Genomic DNA, 23,882 nt, shown 5'->3' on the forward strand with positions numbered 1-23,882 from the left:
TTGAGCCTCTACTGAATATTCAACTCTCTACTGGATGGATGCCAAGGAAGATAAAAATTAAAAAAAAAAATGAGCAGACATGTTGGTGTCTGGCTAGAAATGGGAAATCTGCCCACCAGGATAATAATCAACACTTATGAGCCAATTCACAAAACCTTCTGAAATCATAGCTATTAGGTAGTGTGGGCATATCATTTGGTCTACAGAAATTTAGAAACGACATATAAACGCTAAGAAACTTTCTACTGAAGAGTGAACTTTGTACAGATTAAATGAACATGGAGAATCCCCCCAGAGGCACTGTAGAGGTCTGTGTCAGGAAGGAGCATGATCCCTTGTGGGCGGATGAGAAAGAGTGTGGCTGAATGACAGGCAGTTCGGGGTATCATGGTAGACAGGTAAGTGCCAAGAAGTGGGGAGATCAGGAAGCAAGGGAGATTGTGTGTGCCCTAATCTCCAGGGAGGAACACCATAAAATTTATCATTCGGGAAAATTAATTTCCTGAAGCTTTAGAGCTTCCAAATGATGCGTAGGTCCCAAGGACTGGGAGAGGAAATTTACTACCAAAGGCAAAGGAGCTCCATCGAAAGAACAGAGTTGAGCCAAAGTTCATCTGGCAGGGCAGGGTGGTACCAAGAACACAGGGTGGAAGAAAGGAACAGGCATTCTACTGCTCTGCCCTTCACCTCCTGATGGAGCTTCTTGGTCCAAGACCTCCTCTCACCTAACTGAAGGTGTCACTAAGAGGTCAAGTGTTAGATGTCTCTTAACTGAAGGAAAGTTCCAGGAAATATAAGGATAAGTTGTCTTCCCTGCCTCTCTGCTGTGCGTGAGCTAAAACACAGGGAGCAAGCTAGGCACAGCCCCAGCAAGGAGGAGGGTCTGTGAGGTGCAAGCAGGCCTGGAGAGGAGGAGGGAGAGAGGAGGAGCGAAGCCCAGAGACGAGACGCGAAGTCACAATAAATCAAGGCCTCTGGCTGTGGTTCTGGGTACCCCCATGGTCCCTTGGGTCCATCAAAGTACAAACGTAAGAATTACATAGTGTGAAATCATCTAGAGATTCTCCCCAAACTCTCACAAATTCTACAATAATCAGTTTGGCTGGCAGACACCAGCTCTTTCCACACTTGAATTCCTTCGACTCCCTAAAAAGTCCTAATCCCCTGGCCAGAGAAGCTAGTCAACAGGCCAGTGAACAGCTTGTTCACACAGCCCTGCTCTGTGTGACAGTCACACTGCACACCACCTCTGGAGCTTGAAAACGGGAGATGTGAAGTCTCCAGAAAACCAGAGACCCACCAGGTAGTCTCTGTGATCTCTTCTCCCATATGAACTCCTAATCACCTCTCCAGAGGCATCATGGAGGTTTTACAGTTTTCTAACATCCTAATAAAAGCTGGAGCTCTTTCATTTCAAAGCACTCTAAAATCCCTAGAATCCTAAACAGCTACTTAAATTAAAAAATGTACTTTCTGAATCCCTGCCATTTGCTTAGCTAGCTCTGGGCAGGAGAAATAAGGAATTGAGCATGATGGGGTCTTTGAGATGAAAAAACCACTAAGTGTTGAAATGGGACAAGTTAAACAGTGATTGAGAACACTGTGAAACTGATCAGTGAAGTTAGCACTTGGGCAAAGAAAAGGCCTGGCGGAAATGAAACTGTGCAGGGAAGCTAAGTGCTTCCACTCTGGACTCTCCCTCCTGAATCACACAGACTGGAGCAAGGGGGAGAGAGGAGCAGAGGCGGGGGTCAGAGAGCAGACTTCTGACTTTACAGTCTGCTCTTTACATTGGCCAGTTTCATGAACTGACCACCTACAAGAAGTAGATCAGCAACTCAAATCAAGAGGCTTGAGCTTTCCTCCCCCACCCCACCACCACCACCATTGGCACAACAAACTCTTTCCTTGGAGTTCGGGTGCTAAGGTTTTGTTTACATTTTCTGTAATTTCAAAGCAAGAACAAATAAAAGAATTATAGGTCATTTAATCTCACAGGGGTTTCACTTTACATCCTGGTGACCATATCAGTCACCATTGTGTTTTTTTAGAGCCAAGGGCCAGGGCCCCCATTCATGCCTTCCCTCCAGTCCTTTCTTCCTTGTCCCCCCATGCCCTCCTGGTCCTTCTTTTATTCCTACGACACTCAATCCGTCTCTTCCAGGTTTTAGCAGAGCTCTACACCATGAAAAATACAAAGAAAAAGGAAATTTTGCTTTAAGAAAAATAGCCCTGCCCCCTTTCTCAATTTTGACATTAAAAACCAATTCTCTTCTACATTTGGAGAGCTGTTGGTTATCTGGGCAGGGAAAGAAGGTGGTTGGTTAAGAGGTAAAATCTCTTAAAATCAGGCAATCAGTATTCACAGAAGTGATTTGATGCAATGGGTTTCGCTTAAGGGGTCCATTTCTAGTTCTGAACCTTGTATTTAACTCTGAGCTGGTAGAGAAGTCATTTTTGAATTTCAAGCTACTGAAGCTTCATTTGAAATTCTGAACGTTGGTTTGGTTATCTTCATGGTGCTGCCTGCTGTGGTGGCCACTGACTTGGTCATTTCTTAGAGAATGGAGTAATCAGAAGAAGGAAGGTTCAGTGTCTTGTTATACAAGAATTGCACATAATGAATACACACCGTTAATGTGCTCCTGTGTCTTCTTGTGTTAAGGTGGGGATCCTGACACATAAACCTTGGCTAATAATTTCAACTGAAAAACCCTAAGCATCAAAGAACAATTTTTTAAAGACTCTTTTTCATACCATCTATCATCTATCATGGGCAAGAAAGTGGCCATTGTCGGAGCTGGTGTCAGTGGCTTGGCTGCGATACGGTGCTGTCTGGAGGAAGGGATGGAGCCCATCTGCTTTGAAAGGAGCAATGATGTTGGAGGCCTTTGGAAATTCTCGGTAAGTGGTCCATCTCTAGGACACAAGAGGTAGAATGGTGGTTTCCATTGCAAATCACATCTGGTCAGACTTGAAAACCATATCACAAAAGTCCCAGGTCTGGAAAGTTAAGTCTGACTTCTCCTATTACATTAATATTGGTTCACTCAAAACTATTTCACACAAGCAGGGCTGAACTTAGCTGAACCTTAAAGGATGCCTCAAAGAAAGCAGACCACTTTGTAATGTATTTCTAGTCTCTAGCTCATCAACAATACCATGACCTGTCTGGTGGACAGTTCTCCAAGGGATGGAGTGCTAATGTCAGTAATTAGCTTAAAGTAATACACTGCCACCTTTTTGTATATTTGCAAAGATTCTATCATTTATTCCCCTTAAATCCCAACAAAATAGTTTGGAAAAATCTGGACTAGAATCAAATTCTGAGTTCTATTTACAACTCAGGTTTTCTAGGCAGATCTTAGGCAAGTTGACTACCACACTCGGGAGCTCAAGTACTCATCTGTCAAACACAGAGATTGGAAACTAGGTTACCTCTAATGTGCCTTGTGATTCCAACAGGATATGATTTTATGACTAACTGTGTCTCTCAGAGCAGTTATAAATTATTATAAATGTTGATGGTGTATGCGGTTATTGGATTGCCTGACAACTCTAAATCTGAAGAGAAAAATTATGATCCTTGCCATCTAGTCTTCAAAACAATATGGCCAAGAAATGTTCAATATAAATATAACATTCAAGTTTCAGAGCCAAATCTGGAAGCACTCCAGCGTTTCTGCCTTGAATTTTCCAGTCAATGTGACTGCATGGAAGTGATACATACTTTTGGCTCAAAGAGAGTGTATCCACAACACTCACTGTGCAGCCATCTTTCTCTGTCTCGGTCTCGGTGCTTGCCTACCTGCAATTTTCATTCTCTGATAAAGAATTTAGTACTAATTAAGAATACATCTGTATTCATCTCATGAGATTTTTCTATAGTTTTTGTTGCTGTTAAATGCAAAGTTTTACATGAGTGAGATATCTAGTCATGGATTTTATTTTCCAGTCTGGAAATAAGGTTTTTTTTGGAGCATTCCATTGTCTTTATATCTGCCCAGAGAAGTGTTACTAGCTTAGAATAACATGACTGTCCACAATCCCATCAGCAAGAGCTAAATGCTACATCATCATTGGATGTGTCTGTTTTGTGCTAGTGAGTAGGATGAGAAACATGTGACATAATCATTCTTCTACATCAATGGTTTCCAGCTTGCTGATGAAGGGAGTCATAACTTAAGTCCACAACACTTTGATATCAAATAAACAAGAATTCAGTTGATAGCAACACCTTTCATGGGGTAATGATGGAAACAGTCTGATCATGAGGTATGTAATGGATCTAATCTGAAAAAAAAAAAACTGAGTATATTCTAAGAAGCACATTAGCTATCAGATTATTAAAACAGTGAACCTCAAGAATTTGGGATTTCCCCAGGATCTCAAGCTGAGAGAAGAAAAGCCTAGGCCATTCAAGGAGGAAGCTCTTCTGTAGAGAAAAGAGCTTTATACCCTCACAGAGATGGTGTGGGTCAATGGTGGATGGGACCATGCCTTGACCTAAAATGCTGAAATGTGTCTATCCTTGGTCCTCTATTTAAACATCAGTCTCATTTTAGGAGCCTAGAGATGAGCTGGAGTGGGGAAATAACTGGGTCTTCCCCTTTTCTGGTTTTTACTATTAATTTTGGTGGCCTAATTGGCTTGTTGAGGATAGTTGGACATACCTGGCTTCTCGAGCCACAGACTGTGACCCAAAGTTCAGTAGCAGTGAAATATAAAAACCATAAGCCAAACTGTTATACAGCTGATTCCCACTCTTACTTTATCCTACAGAAATTTTATCATGTTTGATTATAGGTAGGTACCCCAGACTTCACTAGGAGACTATGGATCATAATTCAAAACTATATATATTCCATAAAATAAATGGCCCTAAGTATCTCAAATAAAAAGTTATTGACAAGATAGCTACTGAATAAAAAGCTTCTGAAATCTTCATAAGTCAGAAGAAAATTCCTGCAAGATAGCAGTGAGCTGAATCTTAGTGAATGTTGTCAAAGAAAGTAGATAACTACATGATGCAATTCCAGAATGCCATTTCCATCATGATCTGTGAGTGGTGCCCACTGTCATGTGAATGTACTGGCAGTGTGCTAACACCAGCATCATAAGAAAAATCAACGATCCCTGAAATAAAAATGAGAGATGTCGAAGTCATCAGCATCCAAGAAGGAATCTGAGATAACTTTATCACCACCTCAAGAAGCTTATGTAAGGAAGCAAAAAGTGATAGTTTAATAAGATATAAAGTCAGACTCTGGTTATCCCCAAGATAGAAGGTCTGTTTCTCCACCAAGTTATGTATATAAGCAACATTCTACTCGGAGTCCCAGTGAACACATTCAAATACTTGAAACTCCAGTCTCCTCCGCTCATCCCCAAGCCTTCTTTCTTTTCTAAGAAAAGTTGCTTTGCACAGTATGCTCAGACAGGAATTTTTGAAAAAATGTGTTACATAAGCTTTCATCTTGCAAGTCCCTGCTGTGCAAAAAGGTGTGCAGGAAGACAGAAACCTGATCATTCTGAACTTTCTACTGTATGCTTTTCCTAAGAAATGGAAACCAAATGGGGTTTAAAGAACAGCAGGTTAAATATGAACGAGTTTTAAGTTTCATACATTCACATAGGACGCCACGTCCTCAAAAGACTTGGTTAGTTTTACAATAAGAAATTTCTCCCATGAAAGTACTAACCAAGCTTGACCCTGCGGAACTTCGGTGCATTCAAGGTGGTATGGCTGAAACTGACCTGCTGAAGATGAAGATATTCTAAGGGGACACTTGTATTCCCCAGTCTATCAGACTATTGAAACAATGGACACCCCAAAATGGATATTTCCCCCAGGAATCTCATGCTGGGAGAAGGAAAATATTGGAGGCCTTTGTATCTCTGAAAAGAGATTTAATAGTACTGACTGCATCTAACATTTGTTGGACTACCTTGTATGATGAAATGGAAGCCTAGACAATTTTGAGTCAATGGTGGGAAGGACCCCACTTTGCCCTGGACTGCTTAGATGTGCATAAACTTTAATCTCACTTAAGGACTTATACAACGGACTGGAGGAGATCACCGGGTCTCATCATCCTTCTTCCCAATGACCACATTGACTAAAGCTCCTTTTTCTGCTTCTTACTATTAATTTTGCTGTTTCAATGGACTTCTGGAGAACAGGTGGCTGAACTTGACATTTTGGAGTACAGATTATAGCCCCAACTTTGGTAACATGGTCATACACAACAATTGAAATTTTCTCAAGGAACGAACAGTAGATTGCCATCATTTTGGTTGAAAAAAAAAAAAGGAAAACAACAGAGTCAGAATAATCTGAACTTATTTTTTTCTCACTCACTTATTCACGTATTTACTCAGCAGATACATCCTGGGTGTGTACAGTACCATGTGAGGCATAGCATCAAGTAATAAGTACACTAGGAAGCCAGTGTTTTACATTTCCCTTAGTTTTTAAGAATTTCATACATGTATACAACAAAGTATGATCATACCTACCTCTCATGCCTCCTCCAGCTCCCCTGTATTCCCTTCCCAACTTCGTGCCTTTTTTGAAATAACCCACTGAGTCATTAGGGCTATCCATATGTGCACTGGTGTGAGGCCAGTCACTGAACCAAGAGAAACCTATCAGTGGCCATAGAAATGAAAACAACTATGATGTAAGCAAATATGTCGTTAGGGCAATAAAGACAACAGGAGCTTGGTAGACGCAGGGATGACTGACAGTTGATGAGAGGGAGAAAGAGAAAGCAAGTTGAAGGAGCAACTTTGAAACTGGAGCTGGAGAGTTTATTTAACCCAACAGAAATTGAACAAATACACAGAGATGAAGTATGAGAGGCAATAAAAGCGGACTGATGAAAACACACAAAGAATGTTCTGGAATTCACCTCAAGTCCTCCAGTCACTTATGACCTAGAGCAGAAGAGGGGAGATGCCGAGGCTCTTGACAGAATGACAGTGTGTTGATAATGTACCCACAGCTGTTGGTCTCTAGTTCTAGGACACAGTCTCTCAGTCTGTGTCATAGTTGGTCCTTAATTCCCTCCTGACTGATTCTAACTATCTCGCATGGTGACATGAGGAAAGGGCACGCTTTTGGAAGCAATTGTCTACTGTTGTACATTTCTCTTATTGAAAGAACAGCCTCTGAAGAAAATTTCAAGTTCTCTTTCCGTGTTAGGATTGCTTAGAATCGATGCAAGAAAGCACATGCACTTACTCGATCTGAAAAGAGTCGCAGGCCAGATCACCTCTTTTTCCAGAGCAAGCTTAGATTTTTAACCACTCCCTGACCCACAAATGTGCCCTCCCTCTTTCCAGTGGACAGCTGAGAAAGCTTCTTCCCTCCTTGCCTGACAACTGGCCACAGACAGGGCTGTGAGTAAATACAATGGCTCAGACCCCAGAACCTGCCAGGGAAGAGCCTTCACCCTGTTTTTGACCTCCATAAATATTTCCAAGCAAGTCTTTAAAAAAATAAAAATTTGAGCCTAGAAATTTATGAGAAATGTGGCAATCACAGATAGAGGAAGAATATATTCTCAACTTAAGGAGAGACACTGAGGCCTTCCCTCCCAGAGACATAGACCTCATGATCCTTTCTAGATCTCCCTGTCTTGGTCTTCCAGAAGCTAGCCTGGTGAACAAGAGATGGGCATCTTAAATCAAGCAACAGTGTGACATTGTATCTCTCTCCTCTGTTACATAAGAATTCCTTCAGGCCTTGGGGACATAGAGACGGCCAGCTTTGAGATGTGTTTTCAAGGCAACACCCTGTGTATGTTTTATCCTGTCCACACAAGAGACAGGAAATGTTTATTTTCAATTTCGCTTCCGACTGCTTTTCAACAAGAAGCCACTTTTCAATTACACAGAGGTTTTAGAGAGGAATGCCAAGCAGTGACACATAGTCTAAGTCCTGTGGTTTCCTGTGAATTTTTTTTTTTTTTTTTTTTGGAAGAGTGAATTTCCATAGCTGATGAGTTAAAGGCTCCTCAACTCATTTACAGCAGAGCGTAGTTTCCCACACTGTGGTCTCAAGACCAGTCACACCAGTATCCCCTGCAACTTCTTAGAAGTACAAATTCTCAGGCTTCTCGGGTCATGTATTAGAGGCAGGGAATCCAAAATTTTGGAAGTGAAACCCAGGAATCTGCAATTGGGGGGATTTTCTTGTGATTCTGATTGCACCAAAGTGGATCCGCCACTTGCACACTAGGTCTTGTGGCTGGTGAAGAGGGTACCGATGTCCATGCAGCAACCACATAAGACAAAAGCCACACACTGTACTGCCGTAGCCTTGTTTTTTTCAAGGTAAGCATGATATCAGATCCCGTGATAACACAGGGAAGAATAAGGAAAATGCTGAGAGACTGTAAAAAAAAAAAAAAATGTGATTAATTAGGGCAAGGAGGGTTAATGTGGCAAGAGATCAGCTCTGTACAGTCCTATGTAAAGAGCTTTCTATTCTTTATCTGGAAAAAAAAGAACTCTTTTTTTTCATACATTTTTATTGAAATTTTTTAATACAATGCAATACATTCTGATTAAGTTTTCCTCTCTCCCAATTCCTCCCATATCCCATGCACCTCTCCATCTACCCAACCCACACCCTTCCTTTCTCTCTCTTTAGAAAGCAAACAAGAAAAAAACAAAATCACGTTAAAAAAAAGAAGAAACGCACACACACAAACACAAACAAAACCCATAATAACACAGAATCAGGAACCATAATATAGGCACAAAAGATCAGTAAGAGGAAAAAAAGCCAAACAAAACAACGTGAGACAAAACCATGAGGTTTGTCTTATGTTGGCCATTTACTGCTGAGCATGAGGGTCTACCCTTAAGTGTGGTCAATATACCTAGTGAGACTCCATTGGAGAGAACTGATAAAAAAAAAGAACTCTTAATTTTTAATACTAAAAGGGTTTTTGCTCCTGCTGGGTTGCCCCTTCCAGCCTTGATATGAAGAGATGTGCCTGGTTTTACTATAACTTGACATGTTGTGTTTGTTTGATATCCCTGGGAGGCCTTCCCTCTTCTGAAGAGAAAGGAGGAGTGGATCTGGGGGAGAGGAGATGGGGGTGGGGGTGGGGGGACTGCAGCCGGGATGTAATATGTGAAAGGGAAAAAGTCTAAAAGGGGGAGTGTTGATCAACTAGTAATTGAATATTCTCAGAAAAGAGCACCATTATTGCGTTCATTTTACAGTTTTGCTATTCTTCCTAGGGCCACTCGGAGGAAGGAAGAGCCAGCATTTACCAGTCGGTATTCACCAACTCTTCCAAAGAAATGATGTGTTTTCCGGACTTCCCCTATCCTGATGATTTCCCAAACTACATGCACCATAGCAAGCTCCAGGAATACATAAAAGCATTTGCTCAGAAGAAGGGTCTTTTAAGATACATACAGTTTGAGGTAGGACCTTGTACCCAGTACCACTGGGACACAGGCATGAATCAGAGAAGATGGAAGGACACAGCATCAGACAGTGTATACCAAGTGTCTTGACGCTTCACCAGTCAGCGGTTCTGTTAGACTATAGAGCATTTATGCACTCCCCCACCCAATTCCTCTCAGAAACTTTTTAAATGCCTTGGAAAATGCTGGAGACAAATATACTATCACAGCAAAGTTCCATACCACACTTTCTTATGCTTGGAAAATCATCCAAAATTCTGTAGTCCATATTTAGATTCCTGTGGGTTCAATATCAATGAATTATGCATTGTCCAATCAAATGTGGCATTTGTTAGAAATTATGACATTATGAAAAGAGTAGCAACTTAACTGAGCCCTGTCCTTTACCCTCTTAGCCCATTATATGTCTCCTTAATGAGTCTAGGAAGTGTTATGAAGTGGAGCCACTGTTTCTGGAGCTGGCGGTAATGTTTCATATTTGTTTGAAAGCCCTGTCTTAATTAATTAGTATTAAATGAAAGGTGAACACAGATAGTGAGGGAAACAATGGACAAAAATATGACCTGAGGCTGTATTTATATAATTATTTCCCCTGGAGTTTTCCAAACACATAGTTAAAATTTCCAGCTATCATTTTTCAAATTTTTTAAAGAGTAAAAAAGCAAGGTTTATTGAGAAGTAAAGAAACAGCTGCTTGCAGCTGGAGAGAACTCAAAAAGAAGTTGGCCCCAGATGTCCTTTCATTACATTTATCTACTCATTCCATCCATTCATCTATTCTTGGAATTCCCAATGTCAAAAATTGCCTTGATTTATGGCAGTAATATCTGTAAACATTAATCATGCTCCTGATACATGCTTACATCATGCTAATGTTATATAGGAAGAAAGAAAAGAAAGATGAAGGAAGAAAAATCCTGCACAAAAGAAAGAAACAGAATTATAGAAGGAATTATAGAAGAAACATAGAAGGAATTATTTTTTCTCATTTTCTTTCAGACCCTTGTTTCCAGTATAAAGAAATGTTCTAGCTTCTTGGCCACTGGCCAATGGGAGGTTGTTACTGAAAAGGATGGGAAGCAAGACTCTCTGCTCTTTGATGCTGTAATGATTTGTTCAGGGCATCATGTGTACCCCAATATGCCGACTGACTCTTTTCCTGGTAAGCCTGAAATATATATAATAATAATGGGATTTATAGGCAAATAATTAGGGTGGAAGCATATCTTTCCACAAAATTGTGTTTAAATTGCCAGAAACACAAAAAGAAAAATATTTATGTATGATGATATGAAAAATATAATAACTTGTTCCCCAAGCACTGAAGTCCAAAACTATACAAATCAGAGATAGACATGAGTTCTTAGGTCACAGATGATAATGCAAATTTAAGTCCTAACACACATGGGGTCTTTGAACAATCATATCCAAAAATGTGGGGTTCTGCCAGAAAATTAAAGTAAGATTCATATTTTGTCTTTGTTTATAATTAACAAGTGAATTTTAATAATCTCAGTGTTGTGTGTATTAAGCATGCATAAATTTATATTTTGATGTGTGTGTATATAAATGTGTATGTATGTGTGCATGCATATGTGTGTGTGAGAAGAGTAGTAGTAGTACTAGTTGTTGTTGTTGTTGTTGTTGTTGTTGTTGTAGCAGCATCAGCACATCCAGTCACTGTCTTACTTTGCTTTCTATTGTTGTGATAAAACACTGACCAAAAGCAACCTGAGAAGTAAAGGGTTAACTTCAATATATAGTTTATATTTTGGCAGGAACTCAGGACAGGAATCTAGAGACAGGAACTGAAACAGATCATGGAGGAATACTGTTTATTGGCTTGGTCTTCTTGGCTCACTTAACTTGCTTTTCTATACAATCCAGAATCACCTGCCTTGAGATGTCACTGCCCACTCTAGGCTGAGCCCTTCCATATCAATCATTAGTCAAGAAAATGGTCCACAAGCTTGCCCACAGGCCAATCTGATGGAAGCATTTTCTGAATTGAGGTTTGCTCTTCCTAGATAACCCCAGCTTGTATTGAGTTGACAAAAATACGAACCAGAACAGATGCCATCCAAAAATGAAAATGATCAAAGAAATAAATACACTCAAAAGTCTTCTGCCCTCAATCCCATTTTTCATCCTCCCTTCCTTCTACTCTCCATCATCCCTCCCCCACTTTACGCTAATTTCTTCATCTTTTAATACATATAGTGTGTACTGAAAGGATCAAGCAAACGCCATAACAAGCTGCTCAGTCTTCTCTCAGAGATCAGGCCTCAATTTCAGTTTCCTGAGACTTAAGCAAGCAGTTTCTGGGAGGACCATGACACAGTCCTTGCAGTAGCTCCCTTTCTGCATGTACTCTGACTGTTCAAGGTTCAGCCAGTTGTTTACTGTCTGGGACCCCTCACCAGCTTAGAGCTACAAGCTACATGCATGGGTCAAAGGGAACATGTGAGTCCAGCCAGCCCCCATGGCAGCTCAAGGACAAAGCCTGGGACTTGTCCAGGCCTGCCCCAAAATAATAACTGTAACCCCCAACCAGTAAATTTAAAGGCTATATACCCTCACCCAATCATAAGATGCCAAGGCTTGTACCATCCTGCTTGCAGCTTTTCCCTTTAAAAACCCCTCATTCTGAGAGCTCAGGGTCATCCTCCTCCACCCACTGTGCAGAGTGTTGGATGTGGACCAAGCCTGAGCTTGCATGCTGTGTGTTTTGCATCGGATATTGGCTCTGTGGTGGTCTTGTTCAGGGGTCTCTCAATGTGGTCACAACAGTACCACCCAGGGATATTATTGTGAGTAAATAATTAAAAACCAGACTAAGCATTTAGCATGTGCAATAACTCTTAGACAGTATTTAATAAATTTATTATTATTATTATTATTATTATTATTATTAAAATGCACATCATAACATCTCAAAGATTTTAAGATTCCCCAGAAGTAATTATTTGGGAGTTTACTGGCAAAACCTACTAAGTGAGTAAGTGCACCTCAAATATGGGATTTTTTTTTTTAATGTGAAAACTGAGTTTTCAAATTTTTGAAAATCACCTTAGGTCTAGAACACTTTGAAGGCAAGTGCCTGCACAGCCGGGATTACAAGAGCCCAGGAACCTTCCAGGGGAAGAGGATCCTCGTAATCGGCCTGGGAAACTCAGCAGCTGACATCGCTGTTGAACTCAGTCGTCTGGCTGCACAGGTATGTGACACAGAGGGTCTTAGGAAATAAAACTAGAAGAGAAATATGCCACTAAGTAAGCACTGGGGGCTGGGGACAGGGTTTCCATAGTGTATCACCTGCTTTAGGAGACCTTCCAATCATGAGGATTTAAGTGAGCCATTCTTCTGGAGAGGGAAGAAGTTTGTTCTGATGAAATGGAGGTAAATGTATGAGTGTACATGTGAGTATGTAAACATTTACTTTTTGTTCTGATTTTGTATTTTAAAACTTTCAGATCAGCTGGTTCTTAGTCAGGCTCCATCTTTATTTATTGAACAGCATTTCTTTCCACCTACCATGTGAAAGACACTGCTTGCCAGTCTAAAGCTCTGGAACATCACATGATCTGGCTTTTACCATCATTCATTCATTCACTCATTCGGAAGCAAGCATCCAGCAAGTGCTGGGCATTATTGTATGTCAGAACTATGTTAAATTAAAATTAAAGATATGGGTTACACTAGATTATGACTTTAAGGAACAGTCAGTGGGTGGAGATGGGTGATAGGTGTATGAACCATCTCCAAAGGAAGCGATGAGTGTCTCCATGTAATTAGGTGTGGCAACAACAACACCAAGAACAGACAACCTAACTCAACCTGGATAAAGTCAATGAGAACTTCCAGGGGATTCAAGTTGTTGTGACATGTAGACCCTAGAGAACCTCAGCATGTTTTCAAGCAAGCAGATACTAAACAAGTTAACTTCTAAAAGAACGAAAGAAAGCTTTGTTTGTTTGTTTGTTTTTTTTTAAACTAAGAATTCCCCTAAGTTATCACAAAGATAGTAAATATACCAGCAATTGACCTGGCAGGCTTAGATGGCTTCCAGAGCTTAAGATGAACAGACACTCTGTGTGCATATGTACAGGGAAGACTAGAAAAGGAGAGGAAAGACAGACAGCAGCTTTAAATCTGTGACATCTCCTCAATCTAATTTCAGCTACCTATTTAGCTCTATTTCCCCAACTCAGCCCAACCTCTTCTACTACCCAAAGTGGCTGGGGCTCATTCAGTTGACTAGTCTCTACCAGCCATCTTAGTCTATGAGCTCATAACAATTAAACCAAGCACAGTTGGCTATAGAGGCTTCTTATACCAGGTGTTGTGATTATAATTATTTGAACAGCTTTATATCAGTCCTTCAGAGTGATAAGGGAAGACTCTTAGCCCCCTCTAGCTGCAAATATAGTGTGTTCATCTAGACTTACCTGTTAGAAAGTGTTCCTAACTGGATAGTGAAGGGAACATATAGATATGCCTCCAGAGAACTCTATCATGTTTACTTATTTGTCACAGAAGGATGTTGAAATCTGTGTTGTCTCTCCCAATCAGGTCATTATCAGCACCAGAAGTGGTTCCTGGGTCATGAGTCGGGTTTGGAATGATGGGTATCCTTGGGATATGGTGTATGTTACCCGCTTTGCATCCTTCCTCCGGAATGTCCTTCCTTCATTTGTCTCTGACTGGTTATATGTCAAGAAGATGAACACATGGTTTAAGCATGAGAACTATGGCCTGATGCCTTTAAATGGGTATGACAAATAGGACATATTTTATCATCCAATCTAGAAGAGTACTGGTTGGGGTTATTCACTTCTATCTCATTCTTACTTTCATTATCCAATTGAGTCTAGTGGGATTAAATTAAGAATTTCTCAGATGACACAGTTTAAACCAAAGATTATGTGCAAGTCAGAAATTAGTTAAGAAATGTGTGTGGATATGCAAAGTGAAGGTGGATGAGGTAAACAGTCATCCAATAAGCAGAATTCATTTAGCTACAATCCATTGCATAGAACTTAAAGGGCTGAAAAAACTCAAGTTGGATTTCTTGAAAATAGCCATGTTTATAGGTAAGCAATAATATCCATAACAATGTCTACCTCTGAAGACAGTAATATTTCAAAAGATAAAGGTACATTTTTAATTTACTTCATAGATTATAAAACCTTACAAATATGAATTCTTTTTAGTCTTGGATTACCTAATGGGCTTTTAAGGACCATCTATCAATACACTATAAATCAATGTGTCTCAGCAAGGAGGAGGCCCAGAACAGGAGTAGGTAATCCCTTCCACATCCTGCACATTTCGAGAGGCAATCAAGAGGCATGGAATGTGTAGAGCAATGGAGCTTGATAGAGTTGATGTGATAAAATAGTAAGATTCATTTATTTACTTCTTTTGCAGACAGTGCTTAATACACACTAATTAGGGAAGTGTTGTGGATAGAAAAATCAGTTTATCCATAGGAAAAAAGACTATTTGGTGGGTAAGAAATGTTTCACAGTGAAATTTTCCCTCTGGCCTATGCTAGCCAAAAATTTCATTTGTTTAGAGAAACATGCTAAGGAAAAGTGAAGAGGAACTGTAAGTTGGAACACCAAATACCACGTTTAAGAGCCAGAGCCTCCTTCCAAGGTTCTTCTCCTACCCAGATTTAAGGACTGCTCTGACTCTCAAGAAAAAGTAATGTTGAATTTATATGTTTAGAATTTTGTTTAACATAATAAAAGTTCCCAAATTTGATCTGGTTAAATGTTTTATCTTATGAGAGTAACTACAAATTATATTGGGGCTTTACCATTTGGACAACAAAAAAATAGTCCTGGGAATGCACTCATTCTCAGAACTAAGCTCCCCCTTTGAAAGGGTTCCAGAGACTCTAAATTGCAGTTGACACATTTTCATTCCTCCCTTGGTTGAGAGGAGAACAGGGAAAAAAACAGGTATGCTGTGATCTTCTTGTTAGCTACCTACTAAGGCAAAGGGAAAGGGGACATCGTTACAGATGGAATAACAGTGTGGAAATACAGAAATAAATACCAAGATTCACATTGTTTGTGTGTATGTGAGATACTTAGAGAAAATTCTGAAATCTCTGAAGGAAACTTAAGTCAAAATGAAATATGTTTCATGAAAAATTTCATTGCCATAATTTTGGCAAAGTACTGTACAAAAGGTGATTTCTTCTTTGTGAACACAAAGAAGTTGATGGAAAAAGACCAAACATGGTGGTAAGATATCCATCCCATCATCAAAAATCTGATGTTGCCATGCAAGGCCTTTGAGTTATAATAGTAGTTAACATGCAATGTTCTTTTCTGTGTTTAGTACTGTTTCAGTAGTTAGTCATTCAGTGATAATATCCCTGTGAGGGAAATTTTGCCAATATCCCAGTTATACATATAGAGAAACAAATATAGAGCAATAACAGCTGGTAGGAGATGTGGCTAGGAATAAACATGTGTTGTCTAGCTTTAGAATCTTTATTATTAACTAATTTGCTGTCTCTTGAATTCATTTTTACTCTCATCTATTTGGTGAGTTTCTGAAGAGTATAAATACACATCATGTAATTTTGTTTCAAAGGGAATCAAGAAAATTTCAGACATAAATTCTTAGAAATGTTCATAAATGGGAAAGGAATTCCCACAAGAGAAGATCCTCTAGTGGCCCTCATGTTGGTGCATAACTGATCAAATATGGTTGCAATGGTGTGGGCTGTTACAGGGATTTCATGGAAGCGACTGTTACAGTCATGGTGCTTGCCTCTCACATCTGCACAGTCCCCTAAGGAAAGAACCCGTGTTCAACGATGAGCTCCCAGCCCGCATCCTGTGCGGCACTGTGACCATCAAGCCCAGTGTGACGAAGTTCACAGAGACCTCCGCTGTCTTTGAGGATGGGACTGTGTTTGAGGACATTGACTGTGTCATCTTCGCAACAGGCTATGGTTATGCCTACCCCTTCCTGGATGACTCCATCATCAAAAGCAGAAACAATGAGGTCACCTTGTACAAAGGCATCTTCCCTCCTCAACTGGAGAAACCAACCATGGCAGTGATTGGCCTTGTCCAGTCCCTTGGTGCTGCCATCCCCACAGCTGACCTGCAGGCACGCTGGGCTGCTAAAGTGTTTGCAAGTATGTGGGTCATTCTATTTTTCATTCACTAAGGCAATAATTGCCTACTATAAGCTGATGACTGTGCTAGGGATCCAATGGGAACGAGACAAGCACGCAACTTGACTTTGCAGATGGGGAAGGAATGAGGAGGGGAGGTTACCACAAGAGGAGTTTCAGGGTGTTCTGGTAAGGAGAATTGGTTTGGGATTTATTTATTCCATCTAAAACAACATAAATCGAGCCATAAGTGCGAGGAATTGCACTAAATGTATGAAGAACCAGAAACATTTTTTAAAATTAAAGACAGGTGTGGCAAGCAATAGAGAGAGAAACAAAAGCATGGGGGAGACTGAATAAGAACTTGACCTTCTGACAGTGAAGTTGGGGGGAGTTTGTAAGGTTGTATGTATGATAAAAAGTAACAGGGAGATAATTACAGTATTCAAGTACAAATACTACAAAGGTGCTGGGTCAGGGGTGATGGCATGCCAGAAACCTACCATTACCTCTGTGTCAACATCATGTTCCTCTCACACTGTTGAAGGTCTTCTTCCCTTCTCTTTCTCTACTATTGACACATGGTCCCAAGGGACTACAAGAACCCTTATGTGGGGACATATAGATTACATGAAGAGAGGCAGTGACTTAAATACACTGATTTAATGGCTACAATACTATTGATCATTATGATTATGAAAAGTGTCTTCTTGTTCAATGGCTATAAATATTAAGAAACACAAATATAATTTCCCTAACACACTACTGATAAAAACTTATAATGAGGAAAATATTAAAATCACAGAATGAGTTTAAACTTCCTAACAAAAATACTGTGGATACATATGCTTCTGTTTCAAATATACTATTAAGAATGATTGTTTAAAAGTATTGTCATGAAATCTGGAATAAGGACACTCTCCTGTACAATGCTTCCATTATCTTTTATTCTTAAAAGCCCAACAGTGTACCCAGAGTCTGATTTTTTATGAGAAGGTTGGATACAATTCATAAACCTAGAAAATTTACATTAAACAAACAGAACCATTTATTCATTTGACACATACTCATAGAACATCTGCTGCATGTGAACATCTGCCTTATCACTTACTTAGGTCACAATTCCAAATCAAACAGACAAAAATTCTGATTCCTCTCCCTCTAGTAAAACACATAGCAAATAATGGCCAGAGGGTGCTGTCAAGCAGACTGAGATGCTCACAGTGTCAAGGTGGTGTTCATGTACCACAGATATCATAGTAACCTTATTCCATTGTTTCAGCAGTGAGTAAATTACAGCCAGCCACAGTGATGAAGTCTGCAAGAAAGCCAAAGCTTTTCAGCCATCCCTTAAACATCCAGCTGAATACTGACATTGGAATCCTGTGCCTCCTCTTATTATCTACTTCACTTACCGTGGACTTTAGTATCAACTATTGTTCCAGATTATTACTTGAGGGAAATTTAAATGGGAGGATAGAGACAAGAAGTATAAACACAATTACCCCATTATATGCAATGAGGTACTGTAGAGGTATGCTGAGGACCAGGCTCTTCATGATGTTACATAAACATCAAGAAGGTTGGGTAACTTAAAGCTACAAACATCTCTGCCGGGATCATTACACACGGGCCAGCTTTTCCATCCCCACAAGTGCATTTCCCTCCCAGGTCTCCATACTGTGAACGGTCATTTGGCTCCTAACACCAAAGAGAGCTCTCCTTAAGACAAAACTTGTTTATTAAACAAAAGCACTTTATTATAATGAACACACAAATAAAAATATCACACAGCTAAATTAAGGTAGCCACTCAAACACTTTTAAAGAATTTGTTTCAAAAATAATGAATCTCATCCCGTGTCATGATAAAGGACTAATGTCATTGTCTCTTTCCCCATACTTTTTCCAGACACATGCACCCTGCCAACTACAAATGAAATGATGGATGACATTGATGAAAAAATGGGCAAGAAACTCAAGTGGTAAGCAATTATACTCACTAATCAAACGAGTTCTAATTTTTCATTATGCATAGAAAACATCAATAAGATCTTTAACGTTGCCAATGGTAACAGTTCATTTTTTTTTAATCCTGGCTATTACTGATCCACATGATCCACATTAGATGGAAAAACACTCTCTGCCCCTGTAAACTCAGGAGAGAGAGATTTTGCCCTCCAGGGAACATGTGAAATCTAGAGATAACTGAGGTCTGCAAGTAAAGTTGACAGCCAGTAGCGTCCTATAAGTAAGACACCTGGGTGCTGGAGCCACCATATACCACAAAAGAGCAGTTCAGAAACCATGGGATCGTCTGGCCCAAAATGTCCATGGTAATGAGGCTGAGAAATGGCTCCATATCTTTCCCCAAAAGCACCTTTTCTTAAAGAAAACTAGCTGGCTGGAAATTGAGCGGTAGAATCTGATTTGCCATTGATAAATTCAAATAAAACTTTATATTCAGTTCAGCTACCTTAGTATATCCTGGGAAAGAGTATTCACCACCAAGCTCAATACATGCTTTCAAGTACAGTGGGTAGAAAGTCCTTTATGTGGCTAGGTCTAAATGTACTTTTTCAGGTTAATTATTCCACAAAAGAAAATTCAAGTTACCTGTCAAAATCTGTTGAAAGTATAATTAAATACCAAATCACTGTTAAATAAGTAAACAATTGTGTGGGGAGTTTGTTTCCTCTTTCCAGTCTCCAACGTACTATTTAGTGAATGTCACAGGGTAGACATCAGCCCAAGGGTCTAGAGGAGAAAAGGAACGGAACCCTCAATCCCACTTAACCTCGTCCAGTTCAAAGGGCATATCCATATCTCAGAGGTGAGCATGTGCAGTGCTTATGCTTTCTTTAGAAGTGAATACAAATAAGAAGAAGAAGAGAAAAGCTTCAAATGTCAGTGACAATCTGCTCTTTAAGTCACATGAGGCCACACTCCAACTGAAAGAATGACATGATTTATCTTACTGCACTCCAGCAGCATTGAAACTATGCAAAATCTAAACTTCAAATAAACCTGCATAAGAATCTAACATTGGCAGATGAGACATGATGTGCAACAGACAAAAATTATAGGATGAATGCTCCGTTTGCAACTGTGACAATCATTTGGTTTTTTTGTTGTTTGTTTGTTTGTTTGTTTTGTCCTCAGGTTTGGCCAGAGCCACACTCTGCAGACAGATTACATCACATACATGGATGAGCTGAGCGCCTTCATAGGGGCCAAGCCTAACCTACCCTGGCTCTTCTTGACTGATCCCCAGCTGGCCCTGGAGGTGTTCTTTGGCCCTTGTAGTCCATATCAGTTTCGACTGATGGGACCAGGAAAGTGGGATGGAGCCAGAAATGCCATCTTGACCCAATGGAAGAGGACAGTGAAGCCAACCAGGACCAGGGCTGTCGGGGAAACGCAGAGACCCTGTCACCTTTATGACTTGTTAAAAATGCTTTTCTTCCCAGTGATCCTTCTGGCTGTTTTGCTCGCATTTTATTAATAATAAAATCTTTAGGTTCCTGAGTCTAGCCTAGAAGTGTAATCACAGAGGAAAACACACAAACACATGTAGGCACACACAATCACCAAGGGCCCCTCCTTTCCTTCCGGCAGATGGGAAATGAATTCCCAGATCATTTGACTCAAAAGATAAATAAAATGGAAAATACCCAGCCTATCTGTTTCTGATGAGAGTCTTTTCTTTAATAGGCTTTTCACATGTTGAATTGAAGTTTGGGATGTTTGAGATAAGCAGGGGTGGGGGAAATAGAAGGGAAATTGAGAAGGCATAAACAGACTTTCAGGCTAGGCAAAGTTTAATGAGGTTTGTAAGGGGAGTGCTATCATATATTGCAGCATAGCAACCAATATGTTTTGCACAATACTAACTGAAGTATTTGACAATAAATGAATATAGGGAGGTGGAGCTGTACCAATGCAATATATTAAATAAAATGAACAAATCGAAAATTGCTAGGAGGAGGTCGAGATGAGTAACTCAGTGACATAGTGCCTATCTGGCATGCACAAGATCCTGTATTCAATTCCCAGGACCAGAGAAGATGGGAAAACATTCCCGCTATGAACTTCAAAAGCAAGATGGCCTCACTCATGAATTCCATCAAAAATTTGAGAAATCAATGATACAAATTATGTAAAGATTTATCAGAAAATGCAAAAGGCAGATTATTTTGCACTGATTAATTTTATGAGACTGCCATCATTCTGAAACTTAAATCAAAACCACAAGAAATAAATCTAGATCAATATCCCTCATACACATATACACATGCATACATTCTTAATAAATGCAAAATAAAATCCAACAGTATATAAAATGAACAGCACATCATCAAGTAAAACATTTCAGGAAGAGAAGGCTGGCTTCATGGTTAACATAATTCACCTTACTAATAAACTAAACTAAAAATGGGAAAACTGTTTGAGCTAAATTAAAACATCTTAGATGCAATACAAAATGCAAAAACTCCATTAAAATTATAAATTGGAGTTCATCAAGATTAAGAATGGCTCCAATATCCCCTTGGGGAAAAGAGTAAGTATATAAATATCTTTGGCGGCTATACTAATTTGCATATAATAAAAGCAAGATGAATATCCCAAACTATCAACTTGGAGATACAGAACACAGAAGAAAAAGTTGGATTTGAGAAAAAAAAAATCTGTAACAGTCTATCTCAATAAGCAAGGGGTTTAAATAGCTTTACATTACTTGGTCCTGGGTAATAGCAGAACACAATCATGGCCTTTTTCATTTTTATCAATTAAGGAAATAAAATCAAAGGATCACTGAGGAGTAGCCAAGGACCAGGAAGCATGCTGACCAAAGAGACATTGCATTCTTAGCGTTGGGAGCCTTACCTGATCAATGTGAAATCTGTATTTGTGTATATTTGTGGGTTCAAGGTGTATGATCAAATCTGATGTAAGTACTATACCAAACGAAGTCATTAATGGTAAAAACAAACAAACAAAAAACGAAAACCATTTACCAGTTCGTTATGGACCTGAGTCTAGCAAGTTCAAATGCTCTGTTCTGTGTCTACTGACACAAAAGAAACCACAACTCTAATGCCACACTTGGCTACAAACTAGCATAGATTAACATAGTAAATATTAAATAAAATTTTATATATATATATATATATATATATATATCACTGGGATCATAGAAATTTGGTTTTCATTCTCTTCCCTCTTATTTTTTTATACTGTCATGTCTGAATAATTTGCAAATATTTCTTCATTAATCTTTTGGGCATGTTTCTAACTATCACCATTATCCTGACCTACTTCACAACAAGGAAATCAAAGCTTTCAGGCATACCAAGGATTAAAAAGTAAAGCTAATCCTCTTACACCTTGATCTGCTGTTCTTTCCAAAAGCAATTCGACTACCACTTCCTCTAAGCAGCTCATTCGGACACTGAGAACCAAAAGAACATTTATGTAACACCCCCTCTATGTACCAGCCTTCATATACGAACTGGGTAGCACTCTTCATAAATATGATCAAATGTATTGTGTCTGTTTTATTGATAAATGTACATGTAATACATATATACGCATACACACATATATAAGGCTTACAGTGTACATGTGCATGTGTATATACATTATACACACACTATTAATACAAATAAAATATGTTGAATCTCATCTATGAGAAGTGCTTCCTACTTCACATATAAAGAATGTTAAATGCGCATTTATGCACACATAATAAATACAACGTGTTTATGTAATTGTACATGTATCTATGTACACATATATGTATGTACAAATATGTACAATATATATGTACAAAACATATATTGCTTGTACATTTATATAATCATAGACAATTATATAATATAAATGTTAGACATACATAGGAAGCCAATTGTCAACAGTGGTTTCCTCTGAAGATTAGATTAGGTCTGGGAGGAGGTGGGGCAGATAGGGACTGTTATTTCTTTTTCTGTTTACTTTTTCATAGTTGGAATTTTTTCTACAAAAATATTTTCATGTGTGATTTGTGTTATTTTTTTTTTAAGATTTGTTTTATTTTGAATTATATATCTGTGTATCCATGTGTGGGTATGTGCATGTGAGTTCAGGTGCCTGCAGAGGACAGAGGCTTCCAGTTCTCTGGAACTGGAGTTACAGGCAGTTGTGGGCCACTTGATGTGGGTGCTGGAAACCAAACTGGGGTCCCCCTCAATAGCAGTATAACTCTTAACCGCAGAGCCATCTCTCCAGTGCCTTGTGTTCTGTTAGTTAGGAATTAACTTTGAAAAGATATATCATTTATTGTCTGCGTGTGTGTGCACATGCGTGTGTGTGTGTGTGTGTGTGTGTGTGTGTGTGTGTGTGTGTGTGTGTGTACTTGATTGCTCCTAAGGAAGAGATGAGAAATAGAAATTTATGCCATACATAAAATCCAGCCTCAACTGGATATGGTTTTCCTCCTTTCTGAATGCCCTGTAATGTGAGCAACCAACCACCACCCTGTGTTTGGAAGCAGAGGAGGTTTAGCATGATCTTTTTCTTTTTCTTTTTTCTTTTTTGTCTTGTTTTGTTTTTACTCAGTTTTATATAACAGTAGTTATTGTGGTATGCTGGAGAAGGCTATGATTAGTGAGTTATGTACTAACTGGAATGTACTTTATCAAAACACACAATTGTAGATAAACAAAATGTCAAACCAAGCCTGTGGGTAAGCAATAAACCCACAGCACTTGCCCTGTGACTGATATCTGAGGCCAGAGATACTCAGAATGATAATTTAAAAAAAAAGATGCTTTGCCCCATAAGTAATAAAGGTTAAAATAATGAAATCCTGTAGGCTCCTAGTAACTTGTGGAACTGATACATAGATAGATCTTCAAGATAGATCACTAGATAAATGCTGAAATGAAGAACAAGGTGGCACAAGTTTTGGTAGCACCAGCCACCTCCTCTTTCTTCTCCACACTGCTATGGGTATGACCACAGTATACACCTCTTCAAAGCCCTTAAAAGCCTTCTCATTGCCTTTGGATAGCAGAACTGCTAAAGAAAGATAGAGATAAGGAGAAACTCAACAAGAATTTCTAGCCAGCTTTATACAAATATTAACCCTTCTTAGATCTCATTGAATGTTGAAGAAGAAGTTATGGTTTCATGGAGACAGGGAGCCATAGTTTTGGCATCAACTTAGGTACTCAAAAGAGAAGACTTCACAGAAATGTTTGCTCTGACTGCCTCTTGTGCTCCCTTCCCCCACCCTTCATGATCTCCAG

General features: G+C 39.3%; 1 protein-coding gene across 2 annotated transcripts; it reads left to right on the plus strand.

The window, feature by feature from the left end:
* Positions 1-2,665: 2,665 nt before the first annotated feature.
* On the plus strand, positions 2,666-20,270 carry LOC114690025 (putative dimethylaniline monooxygenase [N-oxide-forming] 6). 2 transcript variants are annotated; one of them, XM_028864501.1, is made up of 8 exons: positions 2,666-2,904; positions 9,259-9,447; positions 10,450-10,612; positions 12,525-12,667; positions 14,023-14,222; positions 16,260-16,615; positions 18,506-18,578; positions 19,756-20,270. In XM_028864501.1, the coding sequence occupies exons 1-8, from the start codon at positions 2,773-2,775 to the stop codon at positions 20,096-20,098; spliced, it is 1,599 nt and encodes a 532-aa protein (XP_028720334.1). In that variant the 5' UTR covers positions 2,666-2,772; the 3' UTR covers positions 20,099-20,270. The 2 variants fall into 2 exon arrangements, with proteins under 2 accessions (XP_028720334.1, XP_037066955.1); XM_037211060.1 differs by lacking the exon at positions 9,259-9,447 and having other exon boundaries at positions 2,693-2,904; positions 19,756-20,243.
* The last annotated feature ends 3,612 nt before the right edge of the window (positions 20,271-23,882 follow it).

Source organism: Peromyscus leucopus, chromosome 15 (genome assembly GCF_004664715.2).
Source record: "Peromyscus leucopus breed LL Stock chromosome 15, UCI_PerLeu_2.1, whole genome shotgun sequence".
Classification (NCBI taxonomy): domain Eukaryota; kingdom Metazoa; phylum Chordata; class Mammalia; order Rodentia; family Cricetidae; genus Peromyscus; species Peromyscus leucopus.

Bases quoted from the DNA above. Each gene is read 5' to 3' on its own strand.
- LOC114690025 (XM_028864501.1), top strand. From the start codon at position 2,773: ATGGGCAAGAAAGTGGCCATTGTCGGAGCTGGTGTCAGTGGCTTGGCT. The intron at 2,905-9,258 runs GTAAGTGGTCCA...TATTCTTCCTAG, and splicing joins GAGGCCTTTGGAAATTCTCG to GGCCACTCGGAGGAAGGAAG. The intron at 9,448-10,449 runs GTAGGACCTTGT...ATTTTCTTTCAG, and splicing joins TAAGATACATACAGTTTGAG to ACCCTTGTTTCCAGTATAAA.